The sequence below is a fragment of the Lipophrys pholis genome (assembly GCF_963383615.2).
Source record: "Lipophrys pholis genome assembly, chromosome: 17".
Taxonomy (NCBI): Eukaryota; Metazoa; Chordata; class Actinopteri; order Blenniiformes; family Blenniidae; genus Lipophrys; species Lipophrys pholis.
Genome location: NC_137643.1, coordinates 3,853,570 through 3,879,993, shown reverse-complemented (window position 1 = coordinate 3,879,993; position 26,424 = coordinate 3,853,570). Strand labels below are relative to the sequence as shown.

General features: G+C 46.7%; 1 protein-coding gene across 1 annotated transcript in view; it reads right to left on the bottom strand.

Annotated features, from left to right (window-relative positions):
- macf1a (microtubule actin crosslinking factor 1a) overlaps positions 1-26,424 on the bottom strand; it is a gene marked incomplete at its 5' end in the record, with an annotated part of 210,032 nt that overhangs the window by 7,678 nt on the left and 175,930 nt on the right. Inside the window, 34 exons of the mRNA XM_080485773.1 lie at positions 233-307; positions 394-548; positions 647-809; positions 1,478-1,635; positions 1,727-1,835; positions 1,945-2,133; positions 2,413-2,685; positions 2,762-2,956; positions 3,078-3,237; positions 3,332-3,501; positions 3,587-3,706; positions 4,413-4,619; positions 4,727-4,882; positions 4,969-5,151; positions 5,758-5,886; positions 5,992-6,189; positions 6,369-6,524; positions 6,732-6,905; positions 7,006-7,107; positions 7,574-7,675; positions 7,763-7,885; positions 7,965-8,191; positions 9,208-9,433; positions 11,305-11,508; positions 11,594-11,812; positions 12,312-12,539; positions 12,623-12,829; positions 13,111-13,337; positions 13,997-14,081; positions 14,679-15,005; positions 15,382-15,541; positions 16,500-16,666; positions 17,820-17,990; positions 18,209-18,370. Coding sequence (XP_080341899.1) covers positions 233-307; positions 394-548; positions 647-809; positions 1,478-1,635; positions 1,727-1,835; positions 1,945-2,133; positions 2,413-2,685; positions 2,762-2,956; positions 3,078-3,237; positions 3,332-3,501; positions 3,587-3,706; positions 4,413-4,619; positions 4,727-4,882; positions 4,969-5,151; positions 5,758-5,886; positions 5,992-6,189; positions 6,369-6,524; positions 6,732-6,905; positions 7,006-7,107; positions 7,574-7,675; positions 7,763-7,885; positions 7,965-8,191; positions 9,208-9,433; positions 11,305-11,508; positions 11,594-11,812; positions 12,312-12,539; positions 12,623-12,829; positions 13,111-13,337; positions 13,997-14,081; positions 14,679-15,005; positions 15,382-15,541; positions 16,500-16,666; positions 17,820-17,990; positions 18,209-18,370 — 5,907 coding nt within the window. The remainder of the gene's footprint in view (positions 1-232; positions 308-393; positions 549-646; positions 810-1,477; positions 1,636-1,726; positions 1,836-1,944; positions 2,134-2,412; positions 2,686-2,761; positions 2,957-3,077; positions 3,238-3,331; positions 3,502-3,586; positions 3,707-4,412; positions 4,620-4,726; positions 4,883-4,968; positions 5,152-5,757; positions 5,887-5,991; positions 6,190-6,368; positions 6,525-6,731; positions 6,906-7,005; positions 7,108-7,573; positions 7,676-7,762; positions 7,886-7,964; positions 8,192-9,207; positions 9,434-11,304; positions 11,509-11,593; positions 11,813-12,311; positions 12,540-12,622; positions 12,830-13,110; positions 13,338-13,996; positions 14,082-14,678; positions 15,006-15,381; positions 15,542-16,499; positions 16,667-17,819; positions 17,991-18,208; positions 18,371-26,424) is intronic.

Genomic DNA, 26,424 nt, shown 5'->3' with positions numbered 1-26,424 from the left:
AATCACATTTGAGTTAGAACTTAGCAATCTGAGCTTTCACAGCAATTTTTTTTTTTTTTAATTTTACATCAGGAAAAGATTTTATTTGCAAACGTCTCAATTAAATTCAATAAAACTCTTTACAACGACTTGCAGATGTTGACAAAGATCCCTTAACAATTACAAAATCAAAAGGACTTCAAAAAATCTCCAATTGTATCTTATCGTGTGGATGAAACTGAGCTGAACGTACCCGGTACTTGTTCTCTCCGATCTGCTCCACCTGGAACCTCTTGGCACATTTGCACTGCGCCACCTGTCGAGTCACCTGCACAGCGCAAAAGTTACAACCGACGTCATTGAACGACTCGTCACCGCTTCTGTGTCTGCTGACGTTTCTCAGGTCTAACTCACCTCGTCCTCGATCTTATCGGCGTCGGTCGTCGGTCTGTAAGCGTCCTTGTTGGGATGCAGAGCGGCGACAAACTCGTAGTAGTCGATGTAACCGTCTCCATCTCGGTCGAAGATGTCCGCCACGGCCGTCATCTCCAGTTTACTGGTCGGAAACTCTGCAGAGGACAGAAGAAATACAAGAGTGATCAATGAAGGTGGAGGAAATAAAAAAAATCATCCCGCTCTTCATCACAGACACACAGAAACTTCGTACTGGAAGCTAAGATGCCGTCAATGAACTCCTGCCGAGTGATCTTCCCGTCTTGGTCCTTGTCGATGCGTCTGAAGAAATCCATGACGCGGGACTTCTTATGGTTCATCCAGCGCATGTACTTCTTCCTCCACACGTCAAAGTCAAAGTTGGCAAACTCCTTGAGCTGAAAATGGATGAAGCACGTTACAGTTAACTAAGAAAGTGTCAAATCATCGTCATCATTCCACTTATGAGAATAATAAAACACCATATCGGTCAAATATAAATAGACCTTGATTATATAAAGATAATGAAAATACAGACTAAATATTGCTAAATGTTCTAAATACTGGAAAGATGGCTGTCACCTCATGCATCTCTGTACTACTGAGGTGTTTCCTGGTTACGTAAAGTTTTCTATACACTCACACCACTCTCCTGCCTCGCTGGTTTGGTTCTCAAGCTCTGGTTCTGTCTGTTCCTCCCAAAGTGAATCACCCTCATTGCATTGTAAAGTTGGTAACAACGTCCACTACATGGACACTTATGGATTGTGGATGAACGTTGCGTTCAGTATGCAATGATGTCATCTATTACATCACCTCCAGAAGATTCTCAGACTGTGTTTATGACCATGATCCCCCGAAGGACTCTCACTGTACAACGTGAGACCTCCTGTTTCTGAAGCCCCCCCCCCCCCCCCCCCCCGCTGTGAGACAGAGCTCATCACACTGAGCTTTATATCAGATCCCCACGATGAAACAAGTCCACTTGTTCAGGAACAAAACTTTGTCTTCTGTTAAGACCAATCTGATCAATATTTTCATCATAAGCTGTAGCGATGAGCCGTACCTCCTCCAGCCTGTCCAGAGCGTCGTTGAGTTTTCGCTGGCGGTCAAGAGCGAGCAGCCACACCTGCTGCCACCGTGCACAAAGCTGGTTCAGTCGCGGGTTTCCTCCAGAAACCTGCATGGCCGCCTGCTGCTGCTGCTGCTGATGATGGTGTTTGCCTATCGAACACACAGAGACATCAATGGAGTGAGTGATGCCTGATGTGCAAGTCGTTGGATTCGATAGTGTAAAGTTAAACAGACGACATACGAGCTCCTCTCCTCTCAGCCAGGCTGGAAGGCTCAGCTGGTTTCCTTTTGTACGTCTTTGTCACTTTGTCCACGTCCGGCTGCTTCCTCGTCATCTCCTCCATAAACATCTGACAACAACAAACAGCAGCCCTGAGTAACTCCTGCTAACACTCAGACTGGCTCGTTAAATCACAACTCTGAGTTCAGAGAAACACAAACAGCCAAAGGGAAACACACCTGGTGCTCGGTGATGAGTGTTTTCAGCTGTGGGATGTCCTGAGGAAGTGGATCTGTGTCTCTCTGGACCAACGTTGTCTCTGCAAACTGTAACCATGACAACAGCTCCTCCAGCAGGTTGGCATTGTTGAGCACTTCGGTCAGAGCCGTCTCCAACCGCTGCTCGTGCTGCTTGGCCCACGTCAGCACCTGCAGACCCGGAGAACTTCATCAACACCAGTAATTGAAGATTTATTCCCATCAAATCTTCTGCTGTTTACACAGTTTAGGTCTGATCAATAATTTTGAAACATAACCAGGAAGTAAACTACATAAATCAAAGTAAAAAGTGGGACTTAAGGGTGGACATATTGTCCCACTTCTAGTTAAAACTGCTAGTTTTGATGTTTACTAATACAAGAAGATTAGTTGAGAACTCCAGCAAAGTTTCAGAAGAAGCAGGATTATCATGGTGTGACCCTTCCTAACCTCTTCGAAGCGCGCCCTGATGATGGTGATCCAGTGTTTGATGGTGGTGATGGAGTCCGGGTGACACACAGTCAGGATTCCTTCTCCCATCCCAGCAGCTTTGTTCACATCGGCCCTCTTCTCCTCCACGGTGCTCATGAAGTCTCGGTGCGTGTGCAGCAGCGCCTGCAGAGTCTCCGCCTCTTCAGGGAGAACGCCACGGAAGCGCAGCGTCTGCTCCGCCTCTGACAGCCACTCCAGGAGCACCTGCACCGCCGTGCGAAACTCCTCCGCCTGAGTAGAGGAGGGTCAGAGACTGAGCGGCGAGATGAGGTTGATGTTAACTGAGCTGTGCTGGTTCTGCTCTGACCTGTTTGAGCGCCTGCTGGAGGCGCGTCTGCTTGGTGACGGACAGGGCGCACACCGTGTCCCAGCGGTTGCTCAGTTCCTGAACCTGCACTTTGACCCACGCCGTGTCGTCCCGGCCGGTTTCCATCAGCTCACGAGCCGATCGCTTCAGTGCCTGAACGCTGCTGGTTCTCTTCCCCAGTTCTTTCTGGAAAGTCTGAAGGTTCAACAGAAGCAGCCATGAAGCTCTTTCACTGAAAAACTTACCAGGATGTTATTGAAGGTTATTTCAGGAGTTAATTCCTATTGAGACTTTCAAAGTCAACACACACACACACCTTATGCGAGTCCATGAGGTTGGACACCAGGTCCAGGTCTCCATGGACCGGCTGGTCTTCAGCCAGCTGGGGCTCCACTCGGTACAGCCAGTCCACCAACGCCTGCAGAGCCTCAGCAAACTGACCTGAGAACAGCAGAGCCTCCTCCAGCTTGTGTTGTCTGGATGAAGCAGAAAAGACATTTTCAGGATGATTCAATTCTGACGTATGAAGCAGGAGAAATCAGTTGTAGTGCCAATCGCTCATCTCGTCACCTCTCCACACTCTTGCCGCAGACGGTGTCCCACTTGTCTCGGACTTCTCCCACCAGGTGATCCAGTTTCTGTGTGTCTGCAGGCAGCTGAGCTTTGTCCCTCATGGCCTTCCCAGACCTCACTGTGGTGTCGTAGACTGGCTGCTTGGAGCCCAACGCTTTCTGGAACTCCTGCACAGATCAAAAACAGAATGAGGATGAAATCTATAGTCCTCCAGTTTAAACATGCGTCCTCTGCTCTCTGCTCAGATGTTACCTTGTGTTTGGCCAGTTGCACTTTGATCTTATCCGGCTCGTTGGAGATCTCCAGCTCCGAGTCCAACCTCTTCTCAGCTTCTTCCAGCCAGTCTGTCAGCTTCCTCCAGGCCTCATGGAACTGAAGAAAAAGGTTCAAATCACACATTTCAAGTAATGTGAGACATTGGAATGGTCGGAACTATTTTGACTGTTCATAACCACCAATGTGTGACCGCAGAAACTCCAAAGCAGTTGATATTCCATAAGAAAGAAAAATGAACTTCACTTATATAGCACCTTGCAGCTGCGTGAGCAGCCCCAAAGCGCTTTACATCCTTCATCTCATTCACACACCAGTGGAGGCTGTGGGCATGCAAGGCGCTGCCACTACAATGGGAGCGGTTTGGGGTTCAGTGTCTTGCCCAAGGACACTTCGGCAAGCTGGCAGGTGGAAATGGGATTCAAACCTGCAACCTTCCAAGTGGGAGACGAACGCTCTACCAACGGAGCCATGCCGCCCCAAGAAGCCACAAGTAAAAATGCAGGAATTTTAAGGTCCACTTTGTAAGATTTATGGTTAAATTATCTTTTTCTTGTTAAACTCAATTGTCTGATAGGAGCTTTTTGCTTTTCTTCATCCAAGTCAAATCCATGGAGCGTTTCTTCTGCACTAACAGCAGCACAGGCTTCAGTTATCGGATTCAACTGGCAGATACAGGTCATCCGCATTCAACCTGCATTCAGTGAAATTTGGAACCCACCCCTCCACTTGGAAGTTTTTTGAAAATCAAATACTTGGACATCATCTTCATGGGCTCGTCATGATAAAAGTGTCCATGTTTTACCTGCTTGGCTCGTTTGCGGGCCTCATCCAGGTGTCGCCCGCGGTCCAGGGACCTCTGGACCAGCTTGTCCCAACGTGCCTGGACGCTGAGCAGCAGATTCTTGATGAGAACCACGTCCTGCTTCAGGCTGGCAAAGCGGAGCTGAGAGCCGGCCTTCTCCAGAGCCAGGACCTGCTCTCTGTGGGTGTTCACTTCGTTCACAAACACCTGGACGGACACAGAGCACAAATACAGATGTGTTAGGAAGCTCAGACGCGGTGAGTAAAACACAGTGAGGCTTCAAGCCAACATCCAGCCAGTGATGAGGGAACTGCCTTGTGCTCGTCGATCTGGAAGAGGACGGTGTCCAGAATGAGGCTCGGGGGTTGGGCCATGTTGAGGGTCTGCTCAGCCTGAGTCAGCCAGTTGATGGTGTCCTGCAGAGACGTCTGGAATCCGGTCGCCAATGAAACGGCCTCCTCCAGCTTCCCCTGGAAGGTTTAAAGAGTCAAATTTACCAACAAACTCAGGACAAAAATACCACGATGAGAAGGGAAGTCCTTCCACTCAGTCGTACCTTGCGGTCGTCCATCTTGGCGTTGAGGCTGGCCCACTTGTTCTGCAGCATGGCCAGGTTCTGCTGGGTCTGCGTTGTGCCGGGTCCGGCGTCCTCTCCTCCACGAGCCAGCAGCATGGACTCTCCCTGGTCCAGCAGGTGATGGTACTGATCCCCTCGCTGTGTCAGCTGGGTCTGCAGCTCCTGCACACCGAGAAGAGACACAAGCATGAAGACTGTCTTCACCGGCTGCTTCCCAACAATGAAGGACATGAAAGTTTTATAGTCGCCATCTGCCAAATGTCCCTGTGTGTAAATGGATGAGCGTTTGTAAGCCAATACTCTCAGCACCTGCACGACGTGTGTTGTGGGAAGAGGTGCCACACCTTTGAATGTCACCACTGTGATATGTGTATTTATACCGTAAAGGCAAATAGAAGCTGAATTTATACTGAAAAGGTCTTTAAGACCAGTTATATTAGCCAGTAGAATTTCCAATTTTCTTGGTTTGGTGTCGCCTTCCATGAAAATAATAATTTTATGCTTCACTGCGTCTAACACCTGTATTTTATTTGATTTTCAGGCTTCTCGACGGCAGGGAAACTAAAATAATGCAGAGTGAATGCAGATGAAGCTAATGTAGAACGACATCAATAAGCAGCTCGATCCTTGATGAACTTTTATATTGGTGCAAGTTTAAGAAACTCATTTGAAGAGGTTTTAATCTTAATAGTAGACAAAACACAGGATTGATTTTAGTTCCTCGGGTTGAAGTTTTTGCCGTGTGAAGCTGTAATGCGAGTCTGTTACCGTGTGCTGTTGGAGCTGCTCTCTGGCTGTTTCAGGCAAACCGCCTGTTGGTTTGGCAGCAGACAGCTGACTCTCCGTCCTCCTCAGCCACTGGAGAAACTCCTCCAGCTCTCCATGGAAACCTTCAGCCTGCAAACAAACCAGTTGATTAATATGTAAAGAAACAATCAGAATTGACACCCTTGTCTACGTTCCTTCTCTGCTACAGTATAAGGTGTGTATTTAGTTGTGTACCTGCTGCAGCGCAGCCTCCAGCAGCTTCTGTCTCTCCTGCGTCTTCAGTAGCAGACTCTCCCAGCCCTGTTTGAGCTGATCCAGCTGGTCCCTCAGGTGACTGGCTTCATCTCCAGGAGACGACTCCAGCAGCTCAGTGCCGGCGCCGTTCACATTCTCCACCGTGGCATGATGCGACAGCACATCGTTACGCAAAACCTGCAACAGCCAGAAGGGAAAAAGAGTTCAATTAAACAGAATTGGATGCGACTCCACAAAAGACCTCAGGAAAGAAGGGAAAATATGGTACACATTTGGAAACTGCATCTTCGATTTACAGTGTTGACTAGACTGAGGACCAGCTCACACATTTTCTTCAGTTTGTAACATAAACATACGTGGTGTTTGGCCAGCTCGATCTCGATGGCCTTCGGGTCGGAGTTGACTGGACGCTGTGTGTCCAGAGTAGTGTGTGTGTGGCTCAGCCAGGCCTGCAGCTCAGACAGGGCGTGTTGGAACTGCCCCAGAGCCAGCAGCGCCGCCTCCAGCTTGTGCTGCAGTGGAAGGAAGACACAGGTCCTGGCTTAAAATGAGGAACTCAAATATTTGGGCTGTAATGAAATGCAGCTGTCAGATTCATGCAGTGCTGCAGGGAAGGCTGGTGGTGCCAGCTTTCCAGGGTAAACAGGAGAGACAGGAAACAGAAAAAAGCTGTTTCATAGCGTGTGACTGTGTGATGCTGCTTCATGTGGTTTCTCTACCTGTCGCTGAGTGATTTTATCCCCCAGGTTGTCCCACAGGTGTCGGAGTTCGGTCAGCGGTTCCTGGATCATGTCCCGGTCTGTCTGGTCCGAAACTTTCTTCAGCAGCAGCTCCCCCTGGTGGCAGAGCTTCTCCATGTCGATCTGCTGCTGGTAAACCTCTACCTTGTACTGCTGCTCAGTGCAAGGAGAAGATTTGTCCCTTGTTAGTTCTCGCTTAAATCACAAGTGGAGAGTGTAAAAGTGACTGTATCACAGCTTCTATTGTTCCAACCTTGAGCTCTTCAATCTGCTGTTTGACTGTTCCCAGATCTGTTCCCACAGTCGACATGTCGCACAGTTTGATCACTGCGTTGTCCAGGTAGTCAAACATAGACTGAAAATGAAATTTGATCACAGTTATGGCATTTAGGTTAAAGTAAACAAAAATTATTAAACACAAGCTCAGGATCACATTAGTGTCTTATTGTCTTTTCTCAGAGTGGAATGCTTTGTCTTTGTTTACAAGAGCTTTAGTTTGACTTTGATGAGTTGAAACACTTTTTTTTTAACAGCTTAAAATGGAGTAAAATTGCAAAACTGAGGGAGGCTCTCATCAGAGCAATAAATAAGATTCAGCTGTGATGTCAATATAAATCTCTCTGACGACAAATAGTTAATGAAGCAGAGATAAAGCATTAATAACAAAAGTACATTCAACAGGGAGGAATTAGAAACAAACTTTCTGGATAGATATGAACTCTGGTTAATTGAACCTGATCAGTCCACATGAGCCTGATTTATAAAAAAAAAAAAAAAAGCGAACAGTCGGGTGTTAATAAAGGAGAAACTGCAGTACAAACCTGCAGTGCATCCTGGTACTGAACGGAGGCTGTCATGGCCTCCTCCAGCCGCTCCATCCTCTCCCTCCATGTTCGGTTCAGACCCTCCCAGGCAGCGTTCATCTGAGAGGAACACACAGGAAAGAAAGCATGTCAGAACAGATTCTGTGTCTCCGATCAACAGTCTCATGGTTTTCATGGATTTCTTACCTCATCTATGGTTTTCTTCACTTCAGGTTTTTCTGTTTCTCCACAGGCAAAGATGAGGTCAGCCCCAAGGGTCCTGACAAACTCCAGCTCCTCCCGCAGGCCGTCGGTCTCTGCTTTGATGGCCTTGTAAATAAAGATAGAATTATTCAGCAGATTAAACCACAAGAGACATCATGATAAAGTTTCTTTAACTCCTTCACACCTCAGCAGCCTCGATCTGCTGTTTGATGAGCGAAGGATCCACGCCGGGGTCCTCCAGCTCTCTCACGATGTCCTGGGAGTCTCTGAGCGTGCTCAGCAGCGCCGCCACGTCGGCCCAGAACTTCCCGGCCAGGTCCAAGACGTCGTTGAGCTTCCCCTCCCTCTCCTCGGCTCGCTGCCGGATCTCATCCCACAGAGAGCGAAGACGAAGGAGGCGAGAACGGACCGCTGCGGGAGGGAGGAGAATTAGAGTCTGCTGAGGACAGGTAGGTGTGTGTGGGGGGGGGTGGCACACTGGAAAACTGTCCTACTTACAGATAGCTTGTGTGACGCGATAAAGGTGGTTTTGTTTTTATTTGATTGTAATTGTCACGCGTACAGAGATGGTATGTGCAGTTCAGGAGTTCACTCCCACCATCAGAGCACAGTGGAGCCTTTCAGTCTCATGAGGGCCGAATCACAAAGGCACATGTGTGTGTGTGTTTTGGGTTGGCACGAGTAGAAATCTGCAGAATTTCACTACTGATTCTGTTCTATTTCAGGATCTGTCAGGGTTTTTTTCCCCGGGGACACAGACTTTGTTTAGCTGTTTGGCTCAGTGCCTGAAATAAGATTTTAGTACTTTTCACTCAGATTACAGAAGCTTGTTATGTTCCTTCTCAGTTCTGACCCTCTCCAACTACTGACGTCCTTTTACTGATAAAAAAATATAAAAACATCTGTCTTATTTCATAGTGCAACTGTAGTTTTTGTTAAAAATAGACAGTATTGAAATAAAAGAATTTTCCTTATAATGTATAACTTTTCATTCTTAAAAACGTTATAAAATTGACATCTTTTTTTCCATAAAGTCTTGTGTGTTCTCACTAGAACAAATAGTTAACATAGAAATTTGTCCTGAAAATATGTATTTACAAGTTTTAAAACTAAACTGATGCCTGATACTGACGTTTTTCTTTACTGGAGGTCATTCTGTATATTTAAGTTTGCTCAAATCACAGTGTTGGTAGGAAATTGTGTTATATGTGCAAGAATGAGCTGGAAGTGCAACAAACCATTATTGTTTTCTGGGTTTTAAGAGTTTTTAGCCTCAGTATGCCCAATGGAAATAATGCAAACTGACATCTCTTTAACTACACGTTCAACACTGAAAGCGACATTCATTTATTTTTAACGTCGATCTGCGGTCTGTCCTTCACGATGACTTCAAGTGATGAAGCTGTCACAGCGTCGCGGCCACTCACCCTGAGCGGCAGGATCGTCGTGAGCCGCCCTGCCGATCAGCTCCTCTCCGCGGGCGCAGAGGGCGGAGAAGCTGGGCAGCAGCTTGTCCAGCTCCAGGCCCTGGGCTCGGTGCTCCGCCAGCTGCTCCCTGATCTTCTCCACCTCTGCTGCCACCGGGGGAGGCTGTCGCAGCCGCTGCACCGCCCCCTCCAGGGTCTCCAGCAGAGGGTCCATCTTATCGTGGAACTGAGGAGCAGAGGAGAGCGTTACGAGGAGGTGGAGATGGAGGGCAGTGCTGAGGTCTACTGGGGTTGAATTCCATTGCTGGGAGACATTTTCAAAGTAGGAAAATAGTGAGATATGATTTGGGCGGTCAGCCGTCTGTGGCAGACTGCAGCCACTCCACAATATTATCTGTCTCAATATTTTACTTTGAGCGCGTCACCTGAGGTGAGAAACTACAAAAACATCTATCACAAGACAGGGAGCAACTAATCTAACAAAGTTCACTTTAAAGACCTCAGGAGACATTTCAAACAAGACAGCACCCATGAGCCATTTCACTGAATTGATCGGTTTAAATAAATTCATGAACTAAAAAGCTAAAAACTAACAGAAAGCAGCAATATTTTCTACTAGTACTACAGTAGTCATTATTAGGGCTCCCAGCCACGAATCATACATTTAGAGCATCAACTTCCCAGGAATCTCACATTTTCTGCAGGAAGAAACCTGTTGTGATGTAAAACCATTGCCGAGATTTGGTTCTAAATCAAGTTTAATCTGGATTTTGATTAAATGAAATCACATCCCAGTGCTGGAGTGCCACAGAGCTGCATGTTTTCAATGTCTCACATGGATCTGAGGAATGTGTCTCCATCAAACTGCACAAAGCTCAAGAAAGAGCCAGTCGTCACAACGATACAACTGTGTAATTGAACTATCTTGTGAGATCTGATGAGATTAATGGTGCAGGATGAGAGTTTCACACTGATTCAGTCTGTGTGAGGTCATGTGGTCCAGAGCCAGGTTGTGGCCGTCAGTCGGGTCTTACCTCTACCAGCTGGGTGATTGCAGTGAGCAGTGACCGTGGAGAAAAGGATGGTGGTGGTGAGGGAGCAACACACACAGCAAACCCACATGAACAAGGTGAGACGGGTTAGGAGACGGGATGAAGGAGGGAGAGACAAGGAGGCAGTGGTTTTTGGATGAGGTGAGGGATGAGGGCAGTGAGGGGATGGAGGAGGAGTGATACGTGGATTGGTTTGAAGGAGGGGTGAGGGTGGAGAAACAACACAATGAGTTAAACCAGAGTCATGCATCCAGTACTAACTGACAGGCAATATTCACAGCAGTGACTCTTAATGTGTCTCATGAAATGAAAGCAAAGAAAATCGACACCATAGCAAGACATGATATGGATGGTTCCATGTTTTTAAAGTATGATTTGTTGAAGCAATGATGACATTCAGCCAACTACATGTACAGACTTGAAGCACACTGCACAATAAATCCTCATTATTATCATTATCATTTATAAAATCCTCATGCTGCTTAGTAATCTCTTCAAAAACCTCTGTTTTGTCTGAAACTCCATAAAGAACTTCATTCCAGGAAAAAGAGATCGTCTGGGAGTCTAATATTTAGGTCTCAATGTTAAACTGAGTTATAGTCACAACAACACAGCGTGTTCATAAACAACAAAAACATGCTGGATAAGATCTGTGGACATAACTGAGCTGCTCCATGTCGTTAACTTTAAAATGGAAAGATTTTTTAAATCAAGAAGGTTGAAATGAGTAAACAGCTTACACCAATGGCCTGTCGTAAAAATGTTAATGAGATGTTCATTTCATGTTTTTTCTTTACATAAAGAGAAGTATTATTCTACTAACTTTCTAAATATGAGCCTTGAAAAAATGAGCTTTAGCGAACATTAAGATTAATAAAGTAAATGCCAAACTCAACAGGCGTGAGCCACAGAGTCTCAGTCAGACTGAGACTGACTCACGCCGGCTCAGAGCTGAAGCAACATTAATGCAGTTCAATAAACAAAGTCCATCCATGTGCAGTTAGAACACTGAGAAGTGAATCGGTTTATGAAAGCTCGGCTGTACCTGTGCAGACTGGGAAACTGCCTCGTCTAGAGCTGTGGCGCGACCTTTGACCTCCTCTTTGATGGCCAAGTAGCGGCGCTCGGCGTTGTTGTAGCGCCGCGTCACAGTTTCGCCGTCCTGCACGCTGAGCTCGGCCAGCTGCGGCCCGATCTTCAGCAGCTTGTCGATGTGCGGCTTGTGCTCTGCGATGGACTCCCTGAGCAACTGCAGGAGACACGATCCTCATGATTAATGACACGAACATGAAAAAGTAGAACCACTGCAGGATGATAAGTGCGTCTTCATTCACCCTCATCTGGTCCTGCTGCAGCCGCAGGGCGTCTGTGTCGATGGCTGGAGGCGGAAGCTGCGTGATGAGGGTTTCCGTCTCGCCGAGCCACGGCTCCAGTTCCTCGTAGGTCTCCCAGAACCGGGCCACCAGAACCTGAGCCTGCTCCAGAGCCGAGAACCGCTCGCTGTGGCTCTGACTCACCGCTTCATAACGAGCACTCAGAGAATCGGTCTTCACCTGAGGGGGAGGGACGGCGCTGATCAGACACTGAGATCAAAACTCATGAAACCTACTGATCAGGAACGTGACCCGACTCCGTATCTTCCCGTCACTAGAAACTTACTATTTCTACTGATGGTTCACACATGAAAGGCCCCAAATACACAGTTAATTAAATAACAGCTGGATAAAATCATCCTGAACACGAAAAAACGTTTTATCTGGAAAAATATATAAATACTATGGTGGCAGATCAAAGATTAAATCTGGGTCAAGATTCGCAGCTGTAACATTATTAATGTTCTAATCAGGCATTTTGATGTATTTCTTTAGCTTTATATACTGAATATATTGGTGTCAGATTGTCATTATGAGTTTATGAGTAATAAATGGTAAAATATATTTGTTTCTGTAGACTTTAAAGGTAAGAAAGTTTTGAAGAAAACCTTTTATGATCTTTCTATACCCAAGAATTTCAATCAGGCTTAATTATCCATTTAATAAGATGGTGGCTCACCATCAGAGCGTCCTTCTGAGCGTCACTGCAGGTTTCCAGGATGTCGTCTCTGGTGCTCAGGAGCTGATCCACAGTGTCTTTGTGTCTGATGATGTCGATGTTAAACGCTCTCTGCACTTGCATCTGTGCCACGGTCACATCAGGCTCCAGGCTGAGCGGTCCCAGAGACGCCAGCTTGCGCTCGGTCTCCCCGACCCAGGCCAGCTCTGCATCCACAGCTTCCTCGTACTGAAAGAAGATATTGACAAACATTAAACTGGAGCACGAACGACAGATAGAAGAAAAGACAACTAAAAGACAAGCTGCAGTACCTGCTGCGACCTCTGGATGGCAGCTTGCACCAGTTGCACCCTCTGAGTTATGGTTTCGGCGGCCTGACGGTAGCGCTGGTTGGCGTCGGCGACGTGGCGGTCCAGGCCCTCGCGTGCTCGCCACGGGACCAAATCCAGCAGAGCGCTGCCCACCTCGTTCACCGTGTCCAACACCAGCCGCTTCTCTGCCGAAACTTTCTTCAGCTCCTGCAAACGGAAAACCAAACATTCAGCCTTTCAGAGCAAAAGACACCATGTGTCACAGAGAAGTTCAGAACATCTAAGAAAACCTGAAATACTGTGTTGTAAATGGTTTTGCTGCCATTGAAAATGGAATAAACTGTTTCATACAATCTTGTTATTCATCTTGCGATAACCAGGAGTTTGGTGAAATAGTAACCTTTAACCGTTAAATTGGCTCGGTGTGCGAGACGGAGAGCGACGGCAGCTCTGCAGCCATTTTCACCCACAACTTAAGTGCAGTTTACCTTCTGTCTCTCCTGGTATGCAGGCGTGGCGTCGGGCTCCACATTGTTAAGCTCCGCCTCCACGCCGTCCAGCCACTGGTTGACGTCGTCGTGAGCGCTGGCGAAGCGCGTGGAGAGCTGCAGCGCCTGCTCCAGAGTGCGCAGCGCCTTGCTGCTGCTGGCCGTCATCTCCGCATAGCGAGACTTGATGCCGTCCAGCTTCTCCTGGATCAGGAGCACCTCCTCGCCTGAGGGTGACGCGACATCACGAGGTCAGAGGTCATCGGTTTGTAAACAGAGTGAACAAACAAGATAAACTGAGTTTCTACATTTTATTTTGTTGCAGCATCTAGTTTTTAAGAGTATTTTGGAGAGTTATTCCATTAAGCAGCACAATGCAATATTATAACCTCTTGATATTTTTATCCATCATTATTTGGGAAGTAAAGTAACAATGTAAAGTTTCCACCGCTGGTGGACGGTTGAATTCCCTGAACGTCCGAGTCGCTGCTGAGCCGACGAACAAGAGCTAATGGAGAGTTGTGGTCATGAAGGTCTGACTATCTAAACACGATTTGAACAACAATCAGCTCACTAACAGCACTCGCAGCCAGAGTGTTTAATATTGCAATACCCTAAGAGAAACACAAACCAGATGTTGAGCTTTTAGTTTGCTGCTGAACTGAAAATGTGGTTTGGAAGCAAATCAGCAACCAAAACAGAGTTGATCCGTTTAATGCGTCTCTCATGCTCAGTCTGGTCACTCTCTCTCTCGCTCTCTTTTTCAATTTCAGTACAGACACTGTTTATTCTCAGATCATTACAAATAAGCTGCTTTACTGTTACAAATTGTGATAAGAAACGTCAAACAGACGCTTTTGAAAAGCTTGATTGAACTTGAGTTCACCTGTGGTCTGTTTGAGTAAAGCTTGTCCGTTCTTGATGGCCTGGTCCACCGTCTTCTTCCTGCTCAAGATCTCCTCATTCAGAGACTGAAGAGACAAAAACACACAAGTGTGAATGGATGTAAGACAAATAGATTTTATTATTGCTGTAAAAACTCCAATCAACTAAACTATTGCAGATTTTCAGCATCAAATGGAGAAAACAATGTATTTAGTGTATGAAGGAGGAACTTTTTAACTTTTAGTTAGACTCTGAACTTTAATGTGATGGTGTAAACAACATAATGCAATATTCTTTGTCAGATGAAAAATTGTTCTGATAAGTGATCTGATGAACACCTAAAGTTCCTCCAGGTAATCTGATTTCTTTGTGCCTGTATCTGATTCATTTTGTTCTGTACGAAAACAAAATAACTGCCAGCAGCTTCAAATAGAAAAGTGGAAACTTTTGTAGTGAAGGAGATAAATTGTATATAAACAAACCAACCAAACCCTCTAACAGTAAGACAGCTGATGACCTCCTGCCTGAAGTGCATGAAACACATCAGGTTCAATTATTGTGGGATTTTCCAATCATGTAAAAACCATTTTGAGCGACAGACGAATGATTTCTTCCTCTAGCTTCCTCTTTTGAAACAGGAAGTGTAGCTGTGTGTGAGGATGACTTTGTCCGTGCAGCCGTACCAGAGCGTGTTTGTGCTGCTCGGCCAGATTCTGCGGCAGGTAGCTCTGCACGGAGACCTGCGACAGTCTCTGAGCCACTTCAGCCAGCCAGTTCAGCACCTCCACCTCATCCTCCCCGAACAGCTGAGCGTTGGCCAGCGCCTGCTCCAGCAGGCCGGCCCGCCGCGAGCACCAGCCGGCCAGCTCCGAGTGACCCGACCGCACCACCGCCACGCGCTCGCTTAGCCAGTCACGATCTGCCGTGCAGCTGAGCGGGCTCAGCGATTGGCCGAGGGACTCGAGGTGGTCAACCTCGGCTCCTCGGGAGGACACGTCCTCATGGAACGCCTGGGAAGTGTGTGTGTGTGTTTGTTTGATGTGTGTGTGTGTGTGTGTGTGTGTGTTTGATGTGAAGATGAAGGGAAATGAGAAAAGAGCAGCAAAACAACAGATGGATGAAAACTTAAAACATGAGCATGCAGATGAAAAACAAATCATAACCATCAATGAGCGACTGAGAACCAAACTTAAAAAAAAAAAGACTCGACACAAACAAATAAAATCTTGAAATTAAACAGAAAATGAACCTAAAGAGGGTAAATTGTTGTGTTTTGTGCTTCTGATCACCACGATGGCTCTTTTAGTGTGGAAGCCTGATGTTCTGTGGCAGTGAGTTCCATTTAACGAGTCTTCAGGTGTTTCACCTCGTCTGAACCAACGGTACCTTGTGCTTGACGATTTGCTGCGTGATCTTCGCCGTCTGCGTTCCCATTGGCTCGGCCGAGCTCAGGCGTCTCTCGGTGGCGCTCAGCCATTCGCCCAGAGGCTCCAGGGCTTCATGGAACTGAAGAGCCAAAACCTGCAGCTCCTCCAACTTCCTCTGCCTGCGGGTGGGGAGGAGGAGCAGAGAGACATGAGGAGGAGCAGAGAGACTCATGAGGAGGAGCAGAGAGACTCATAAGGAGGAGCAGAGAGACTCATGAGGAGGAGCAGAGAGACATGAGGAGGAGCAGAGAGACTCATGAGGAGGAGCAGAGAGACTCATAAGGAGGAGCAGAGAGACTCATAAGGAGGAGCAGAGAGACTCATGAGGAGGAGCAGAGACTCATGAGGAGGAGCAGAGACACATGAGGAGGAGCAGAGAGACATGAGGAGGAGCAGAGAGACATGAGGATGAGCAGAGAGACATGAGGAGGAGCCGAGACTCATGAGGACGAGCAGAGAGACTCATGAGGAGGAGCAGAGAGACACAAGAGGATGAGCAGAAAGACATGAGGAGGAGCAGAGAGACTCATGAGGAGGAGCAGAGAGACATGAGGAGGAGCAGAGAGACATGAGGAGGAGCAGAGAGACATGAGGATGAGCAGAGAGACATGAGGAGGAGCCGAGACTCATGAGGACGAGCAGAGAGACACAAGAGGATGAGCAGAAAGACATGAGGAGGAGCAGAGACTCATGAGGAGGAGCAGAGAGACATGAGGAGGACAACATGGGCCTCATATTGGAATTTTATGACTTTTTCTGTCGTTAAAGATTTTCATCTAGTTTATAGTCACACAGCCGACGTTCTTCTCATAAACTCACAATATTAAAAACCTTTTTTTAATCAAAAATGATTAAATTTGACAGTATTTGATAAGTATATATAAAGTTTGAGATCGATGGAAGATGTAAAATATGAGAAAACATATTTCAGTTTGCATCAGAGCCAAGAAAGGCTGAGTGTTTGTTCAGGACGTCCTGACAGACGTTTGTTACATCATGGCTGCAGCTCGCTGTCTGTCAGGCACTGATGTGGAGAAACGTTATACATTCCGATGATGGGGGGGTGGGGGGGTTTACCTGCCGGTGGCTTTGTCCAGCAGCTCGCCCCATCGCTCAGCTAAACTCTGCAGCTGCGTCTGGATCTTCTCTCGGTCTTGAGTGTCGGCTGTGCCTGCGATCCTCTCGCCCTCGGCTCGGATCATCTCCACCGTCGGCCTGCGGTCATCCAGCAGCCTCTGGAGCAGCTGAGTGAGACAAATACACAACCTTAGACCCTGCAGTTCAGAACGAAGCACGACATTGACGTGGGTCTTATTTTTGGACTGCATCCGTTTATCCAGATGCGTCTAATAATACAAATCAATTCTTCATTATCAAATCAAACAAACCAGAAAATGTGTTTCAGCAAAACAACTCAGCGGACAAAAGCCAAAAACTTCAACTTTCAATATCAGACGCTTCTCCAATGTTCTCCGTTTGATTTTAATGGGAAAATCCTCTCACACATGTGACACTGTTTGATTGGACGATCACTGATGATAATATTGTTGTAAAGCTCCATTCCTCGGCTCTCTGCTGGAGACTGGAGTGAATCCACACCTGAGAATACAAATGTAGTTCTGAAGAAAACTTTCCTCCAGTTTACTTTCTTTCTGAGCCAAACAGTGACGCAGCTTTCCGTCACGGATGTAAACATGTGTGATTGATCGCCGGGCCGGACGACAGCGCTCGTGTGCACAAACACAGGAAGTGTGTGTCGGATAAACACGGGAAGGAGAGAGAGTGTGTGTGTGTGTGTGTGCGTGCGCGTGTGCGGGTGTGTGTGAAAACAATGGTGATCTACCATGCATGTATGTGTGTGTCTGTTTTTATGCCAGTTTGACTGACAGATGGTCGACTGGGGCCGCTGGATGCCAGGCTTGTGTGTGTGTGTGTGTGTGTGTGTGTGTGTGTGTGTGTGTGTGTGTGTGTGTGTGTGTGTGTGTGTGTGATACCTGTTTAAAGTTGTTTCTGGTTGAATGAAACTGAGGACATCTGTATTTGCATTTCAGTACTATTTATTTATTTAGAGTGTGTATCTAGTTCATACTCTGTGTACTAGCTAGTAAAGACTGCCGAGGGTAAAATCTCTTTTGTATACATTCTCGTATCGACTACAAACTTTAATATTCACTGCAGATTAAATAACAGATAAATGTTATTTACCAAAAAAACTGTAAAAAGTGGAAACTCAATGCTTTATAATATGAATAGAAAAACTGTCAGGAGACTTTTAAAGCGATGAAGACGGTGTGTGGGAGGCAGAAGCTCAGACTGATTCACTGTTTTCTCATTAACTAACTCAGCCACCAAAACGAGCCGCCGATTAAAAAACCTCGTCCATCTTTCTCCTCGTACCTTCTGCTCCTGGATCTGAGCCTTGACCACGCGGTACTCTGCTGACGGAGGCTTCTGATTGGCCACCAGCTCCTCCGTGTCGCTCAGCCAGCTGAGCAGAGGCTCCAGAGCATCCTGGAACTTCCCACAATGCAACAGGGCCTCCTGCAACTGGGCGATCCTCTCCGCCACCTGGACACGGACGAGGAGGGAAGACCAAAGCGTGAGAGCAGGACTAAGAACTCAGCATACCACCACGGAAACAGCAGAATTAGATTTATTTTTTTTTTTTAACATTTTTAATATTTATAAACATTCAAATGTTTTTTCACAACATTTCCCAGAGAGCAAGAAGCACGAAGAGGGTGTGTGTGTCGATGTGTGTGAAGATGGTGAACACGATGTCGTACCCGCTTGTTGAGTGAGTTCCATTGCAGGTTGGTGCTCTCCAGGTCGTGCTCCAGCGCCTGCGTGTCGGTGTGCTTGGCGGCGCTCTGGATCAGACCCTGACCCACGGCGTTGACGTGCTGAAGCTTCGGCTGAATGCTGTCCACCTGCTGTCGCTCCACCGCCTGCAGGAGGAGACAGAAACATTACCTGACTGGGGGGAGGAGGAGGAGGTGGAGGAGGAGGAGGAGGAGCGGACAGACCAGAGAGACTAAGTGTTTATTAAAATACATTCAAGCTTCAAGACAACAAGGCTTCCACTTCATCTAGTAACAAACAGCGAGTGGAAGTGAAGGGGGGGGGGGGGGGGGGGGGGGAGAGAGAGAGAGAGAGAGAGAGAGAGAGAGAGAGCGACAGGAAGGGAGCTGGAAAATCCAGGGTGGAGGGAGTGAAGTGAAAAAAGGGGGGAAGGGATTATGGGATTAGATGAGTTAGGGGGTGTCTGGAAAAGGCTGAGTCGACAACACACACACACACACACACACACACACACACACACACACACACACACACACACACACACACACACACACACACACACACACACACACACACACACACACACACACACACACACACACACACACACACACACACACACACACACACACACACACACACACACACACACACACACACACACACACACACACACACCTTGTGATGACAATAGAAGCAGCCACTCGATGCTAAACACACTCAGACCCTCAGAGGAAGATGAAGATGAAAACCTTCATCCTGGTTCCTACATCACAGAACTCCTCGAATGTCCCTGCAAATCATCCCTGGATTGAGTCCAACTGGACCGAACCTCTTCAGCAAGACTTATTTCGCGTTATTAAAAAGTCTCATGTGCACCGGCGTCGACCAAAGTACTCAGATTACTGTCCAATGTGACTCATTTACATTCACTGCACTTGTTTTTCTTCATAACTGAAGATGCTCCACGTTTTCCTCTGACTGTTTGTTGCAGCTGTGGCTTCTCTGAAGATCATATGTGAATGTTACGAAATTCATTTCACCATTTTCAAACATTTGCAGACAATTACTCACGATGAGAAAGTTTCTTCTCTGCAACTTCAAAACAAAATCCTACTTTCAATATAAAGGTTAAACCATGTTTACTTCATCTGTGCCACAACAAAGGATGCGGCCACGTCTCGCGGTCTTTGTCTGCAGCAGCTCCAGACTGCACAATGTGCACGTTCTGCAGGTCAGGAAGGCTTCAGGGCTGAAACTAGACGCTAATGCATTTCTGCTGACTCTGCAATTACTGCTTTCTGCACGAGGTGTTTACATCTGTAATCTCTCAGCCAGAGTCCTGGTTTCAAAGTGCCCGACAGTCCGTCTGTGTGCAGTCTGCATGTTCTTCCTGCACATTATATTGCAAGACGGTTCAGTTTTCACTTCAGTAGGAATAAAATGATGTGAATAAATCTGTTATATGATACATTCCTGTGACTAATCCTGCTACATCCAACAAAGAACCAAATCCTCCTCCTCAGTTTTACACGGTGGTGGGGTGGGGTGGGGGGGGGGGGGGGTGGAGGTCTACTGGTGGTTTGTGACGCTGCAGCAGCCAAACCCCTGACGGCCACACAAAGAGACGAGAGACGCACACAAACAACCACATGTGCACATCCAGGACTCCCGTACGGTGGATTGTGGTAAATCCAAGGCCTGCGGGTAAATAACTGAGTGAGAAGGGGGGGGGGGGGGCAGTTAACGTGAGTGAGAGGGAAAATGTGAAAATGACGGTTTGGGTTTCACCACAGCCTGGAAGAACAAACTGCAGAAAGCCTCCAACATATAGAATAACTCCACACAGCAACTAGATCCAATACAAGGGGAACGATGTGGGAAAGGTTTTCCTCCTTTTCAGTAGGAATCCACCAGATGTGGTAGAACTTCCAGGAGGAGGACGAAATAGAACGAGAGTTAAGAAAACGAGAGCTGATAAAGTCACAGCAGCTGCAGACGAGTTTACGACATGGGACATTTGATCTCGTGTGTTTTATGGTTAAACAGACGCATTTTGAGTAAATTAACTCAAAAATGTTCATTGATCAGCGACGCCTCGCAAAATGAGACTTGAGGAGCAACACACTGATTTTTGTCCCTCATTAGCAGTTGTTACTTAAAATATGTTGTCTGACGTTGCGCAGTAAGACAGTTCCTGATCGCTGCACTGCAGACTGCTGCTCCAAGCAAAACAAAATGAAGACTCCCTCTCGCTCAGATCAACCAATTCTAAATAATTGTTGCCAATTAGACAACAAATCATTATTTTATACAAAATGTGAATTCTGTTGAGAAAACACAAAAGACTTAAAAGAATCTGGTTTTCCATTATTACTGTCATGCACATGTTTAATGTGCTTCTCAAAGCGTTCAAAGCCTTGGATTTGTATTTACGATGTGTTTCAGGACGTTTACAGACTCGCTCTCAGATCGACTGGAAGTTGTTGAGTCGGGTGTTTCTGAGTGTTTCCAGTGGCGCAAAATCAAAGACGTTTACTGGTTTTGACTCATCTGGTTTAAATGTGACATCAAACTGCAGGTCAAAGCAGCCAAAACCTGTGTGTGTGTGTGTGTGTGTGTGTGTGTGTGTGTGTGTGTGTGTGTGTGTGTGTGTGTGTGTGTGTGTGTGTGTGTGTGTGTGTGTGTGTGTGTGTGTGTGTGTGTGTGTGTGTGTGTGTGTGTGTGTGTGTGTGTTGTGTTGGTGGGCGTCGGAGCTGCTTGGAGCAGGAAGTCTGTCGGCCAGAACAACAATGAATGCAGCCATGACCTGCTGCTCCACCCTACTTATCCTGGTGTGAGCAACATCGAGGGGGACAAAAAAAAAAAAAGAAGTCTCTCTCTCTCCCTCACTCTCTCTCTCTCTCCCTCACTCTCTCTCTCTCTCTCTCTCTCCCTCTCCCTCCCTCCCTCTGAATCCACTAAACCAGAGTTCTGGAAAATGTCCCACATACTTGTCATTCTTCTCCACCTCAGCCAGCAAAACACACTCTCCCTCTCTTTCTCTCTAAACTGAGAAAACATCACCACCTCAACACGACCTCTCCTCCTCCTCCTCCTCCTCTCATGCCATCACTGGTCCTTCTTCCTCTCCACCTTCTTCAGCTCGCCCCGACCACAGCTGCCCTCCATCCTTCTCTTCTTCCTACTCAATCTCTCCATCTGGACCACAAACCCACTCAGTCTTTCTCACGTCAGCCGGAGTTCAGTGTGTACCGGCGATAACAACCCCGAGCTGGAGGCAGATCTGGGGCAGATACAGGCTCGTACTGCTGTGTTTGCTGTGACAGGGCAGCTAAGGAGGCATTAAAGGATTAAAGAAGTGGAGAATATTTCTCATGTCGGTCAAACAAAAGCAGCAATTTTCACCCTATCAGATCTTCTGCATGAAGTCACATCAAATCCCTAAAATGCAAACTAGAAAGTTATGCCTCTCGTGCAGCAGATTGTTGAGATAAAGATTAGAAAAGAGCAAAGATATCCAACTTGTTTTGAAGACATTTCAGTTCTTATCTTAGTGAAGGAAAGAGACACGTCGCCACTCATTTTCTGCTCTTTGACTCGGATGAGAGTCGAGTCAAAACCCAACCTGATGCAGTTAGTGGGTGGAGCAAGTTCTTCTCCCAGAAGTTAAAGATATGTGACAATATATGAGGAGTTTGTGTTGTGATCCTCTAGACTGTTTGTCAGACTGCATGTTCTCCCTGTGTGTAACGGAGCCCACACATTGATTTTAGGTGAGTCGTCTCTAAAATGAACTGCCGTCTCTCTGCTCCCCCTCCCCCTCCTCCTCCTCCTCCTCCCTCACTCTTTTCCTGCCTTTCAGCTCCAGTCCTTCCTCACTTTTTCTTAGAATGAAGCGACACATGATGGCGGAAGGAAGGAAGCGGAAGAAATCTGTTTCCAAAACTAACATTGCAGCCAGAAAATAATTCTGGAGCGAGTTTGTTTGCAGTAGATCTGTGCGGCGGGGATGTAAAGGGTTAAATAGATTCGGTCTGAACGCTGCGCCCTTGTTTGAACATCAGCAGACACAAATCTCATGCAAATGTAAGCTGCATTCGAAATACACGGGCTCAAACCTCACTATCATCTTTTCTCCGGCTTTATAGTCCAACCAGTAATTACTCCTCTTTTCTAAGCGGTGTTTTTAAAATAATATACATTATTATCCTTCATTCACACTAATTCTTCCTATCCTGAGCTCCCAGGAGGAAAATGGGGCAAAGCAGTTTTTAATTTGGATTGCAGCTCTGTGCTGACCCAGTGAGAGGGAGGAGCAAAATATGGAACTAAAAGTTAATACTTTTATGTGAAAGATTAAAGCAACACATTTGTGGGATGAACAGCAACCTTTTGTTTTAATGTTCAATTGTCTTTTATAATTGTTTTTAATCCGTTGTAAAAAGTAAAACGCTGTCGGGGATGTGAAAGGTGCTAGAAAATAAACCTCTGTTGCATCCATGACATCTTCAGACATCCATCCCACTTTTCTCTCACTTGTTTTGATTTGTTTGCTTTGAAAAGACGTCTCCTTCACAGGAACAATGTCTTCCTGCTTTTGCTTTCAAGCTCGTCGGTGTATTGAACGTGTCCTCCGTCCATTCAGAGGCAGAATTATCACATCAATCAAAGCGGATGTGTGAGCTGCTTCTCTCTCCGTCTCTCTCAGCGTTTCAACAACAGGCAACCATCAAATTCTGAATAATACTTTGACCAAAGATGAATTTTCAGTTACAGTTTAGCTATAACTGCATTAAAGTCCCGTCAGACGATTGTTCGAAACCAAAATTTTGTGCAAAAAAACACAAATGCAATCAAATAATTGATGCATTCACAAAATAAAAACAGGCAATTTTATAGACGCCTGCCTGTCCATGAGTGTACAAGCTGCCGTCGGTCAGTGTGTCTGTACGCCGTTTCATCACACAGCATGTGAAGCTTGTCCATCTGTTTGTGTGTGCGCACACACACACACACACACACACACACACACACACACACCTCGACTCTCTCTTCCTCCAAACAGACGTCAGCAGCGCCTGTCACAACTCTGAGGTCCTTTGTCTTCATAAACTGCGAGTCCCCTCCTCTTACCAACTATTATCATTCAGCAACATCAAATAAAAGCTGCCTGCTGTTTGTTTTGGCGTGCGCTCTGGTTTTAGCTGTGTACTGCAGTGGGGACGGGCAGAGAAGACACAAAACAACGGACAGAAAAAGACTGAGGTTCCATTTTCACCTGATCATTTGTACTTGTGCTGACCTGTTTGGATACTTCTTGTTGTTTTCTGCTTGATTAAAGGTGAAAAATTAAGTATTTAACAAAATAAAGTTAAACGAACGACCGGACTCGGCCCGGGTGATGGAGTCCAGCCTGCAGTGAGCGTTAACCCTGGCACGTCCTTATCAGACATCTAAGTTTATATTCCCGAGACAACTTCACACACTGTTTGTGTATCCATGTTGGCAGCACCCCCCACCCTCGCATAGGGCCAGAGTATTTACCTCTCACCTCCTTATCTCAGCCATGAAACCACCCGAGCACGGAGGAGTGGAGGGCGGCAGGAGAAGGACGGAGTAAGGAGGAGGATTTGTTTTTCATTATTATTATTTTGGCAGCCTGGACAAATATAAGTCAATTACTTCTGGAGGATTTAAAAACCCCTCCGTCTGAGTCTTGTGCAAATATGAGGAGAGGGATTTCATCAGTACACGTGTCTCCTGAACAAAACCCAGTCACCTTTTCTCCTTCATTAGCATTCGTTCATGTCAGCGAAACAAATGAAGGAGCCAGTGTTTCTGTAACATGCAAACCAATCCTGAGACCCTGACGTGAACCCAACCGTCCCCCCGGTCGCAAAAACAAACTGCGTTCACTTAATGTGACCAACAGAGTTCAGATCAAGTAAATCTAGACCAGAGACCGACGTAGAGAAAGCCCAGTGTGCTGTCAAACACACTCACACACTCACACACTCAGACCTTTACACGCAGGCCACACACTTCAGAGGGAGATATGAAACCGGGCGACACCACACAAACAAAACAAGCCAAACTGAATGCAGATGAATGCAGCGATACGAGTCCGACACGACAACTGACACCTCGCTGCTGTCGATTTCATGCCATGCTAATCTCACAGCATTTATAGTGTATCCATTCCACATTCGTGTCGGTGCACGGCAGTAACACGACGTGCACAGTGACACCGATTACGTTCTTAGACACCAAATCAGCCCAAACAGAGAAGTCGTCCACGGGGCATTGAAAACAGTCGCTTCACAAATAATTCAAAAAGAGTGAAAAGCTGGAACGTTACACTGGGTCACAACTCGTACCCATCATTTTGTGTGGAAACACAGAGTTCAGAACTGAATTTACAAACAATGGCCGGTCTTTAAGATAAATGTGAAAACCACAGAACCACAGACTGCTTTGTGCCCCCCCCCCCCCCAACAACAGATGCACACATACAGAGTCACTCTCAGGGTAGTTTCCCATAAGTAGTAAACTGACTTCTCTCAGCATCATATTGCAATACGCCTACTACTGAAACAACTAGCTAATTATGGCGTCTGCATAACTTCAACACACACACACACACACACACACACACACACACACACACACACACACACACACACACACACACACACACACACACACACACACACACACACACACACACACACACACACACACACACACACACACACACACACACACACACACACACACACACACACACACACACACACACACACACACACACACACATTTTCCATGCTATGTCTACATCAGTTATTCTCAACACTCGGCTACCTGACCCAATTCTTTTTCCATGCTAAGCCTCCATGTGCTCACATGTCCACGGCGAATGCATTCACCGCTAAAAACAGATTTTTGCTCCTCAGCGAACAATCCTCTCCTATCAGGCTAAATAGATCAATAAACCAGGACCTCTGTGATTCAATTCAATGCACTCTGTATTTATGGACACTCTAATTTAGTTTCATGCCCATTACAAATCAATCTATTTCAGAGCTTTTACTCAAGGCCAAATATATAAAAATGACAATCAGACGGCACCACAACAGCTCAATGTTAAACGCATCGGCTCAGAAAACCAATATGTTCTGTATAAAACCTTTGGAAATTAATTATTAATATTTCAAAATGAAAGCATACCTCTGACAGTGCAGCAGTGTTGATGCATGGTAATGGTGCAGCTGATTCATTCTCTGCATTAGAGCTCAGATCTGAAGCCGTGGCCTCGATCTGGGGCCCGTCTTCCTGAGGCTGACAGGCTTGTGCCTGACTTGAATCTGTCTGTGCAAACAGGCTCTGCAGCAGACCTGGCTCCAGCTGGTCCCAGGTCGGGTCCCAGGTCTGGTCTGCGGACATGAGGGGAGGAAAGTCTAGAGCCGAGCCATCTGACTCCCAGTCACTGTCACCCGCCATAGATCCCAGGACAAACTCGACCCCATCCATCCCAGACTGGGTGCCCTCAGAGTAAGAATCCAAGTCGAGCTCTTGAGTATCTTCACAGGCTGAGCCGACATCTGAAGGGCCAGGCTGGGGTCGTTCGGGGGCTGCCATGTAAACAAAGCTGTCAGAGCAGAGGAAGGACCCCTCCTCCTCCTCATCATCATCATTGTCGTCCCCTAGCCCTGGACAGCAGAGTGGTTTTGGGACAGGACTGGGAGGTACAGAACCCTCGAGTGGTGAGGGGGGACAGTCACTGGAGTAGTGGGGTTGAGCAGACACAGCCAAGTAAACAAAACTTTCTGATATTACAAAAGCCTCAGAGTCTTTAGTTTCCAGACCAGCACCACATAACTCAGGTTTCGAGGGTGACTGGGGTAAACTAAAAGGTGGAGGAGACTCTGTACTCTGAGTGTTGATCGGCAGGTCTGCGTCTGATTTTGGGGTGCTAGCTGTCATCTCTGCTGCAGTTTCCAGATCCAGGAATTGTTCAGCCAATCCCGAGGCTTCTTCTGTGGGAACAACTATGTTGTGAGTATCTGATGTTAAGGATGTCCTGTCTGTGTCACATGTTGCTCCCTCAGGAGGTTCCTGAAGGTCTGAGGAGATGGGAGCTTCTTGATCAACATCCTGTGTAGATTCAATGTCAGTTTGTTTTTCAACCATGTGCAGC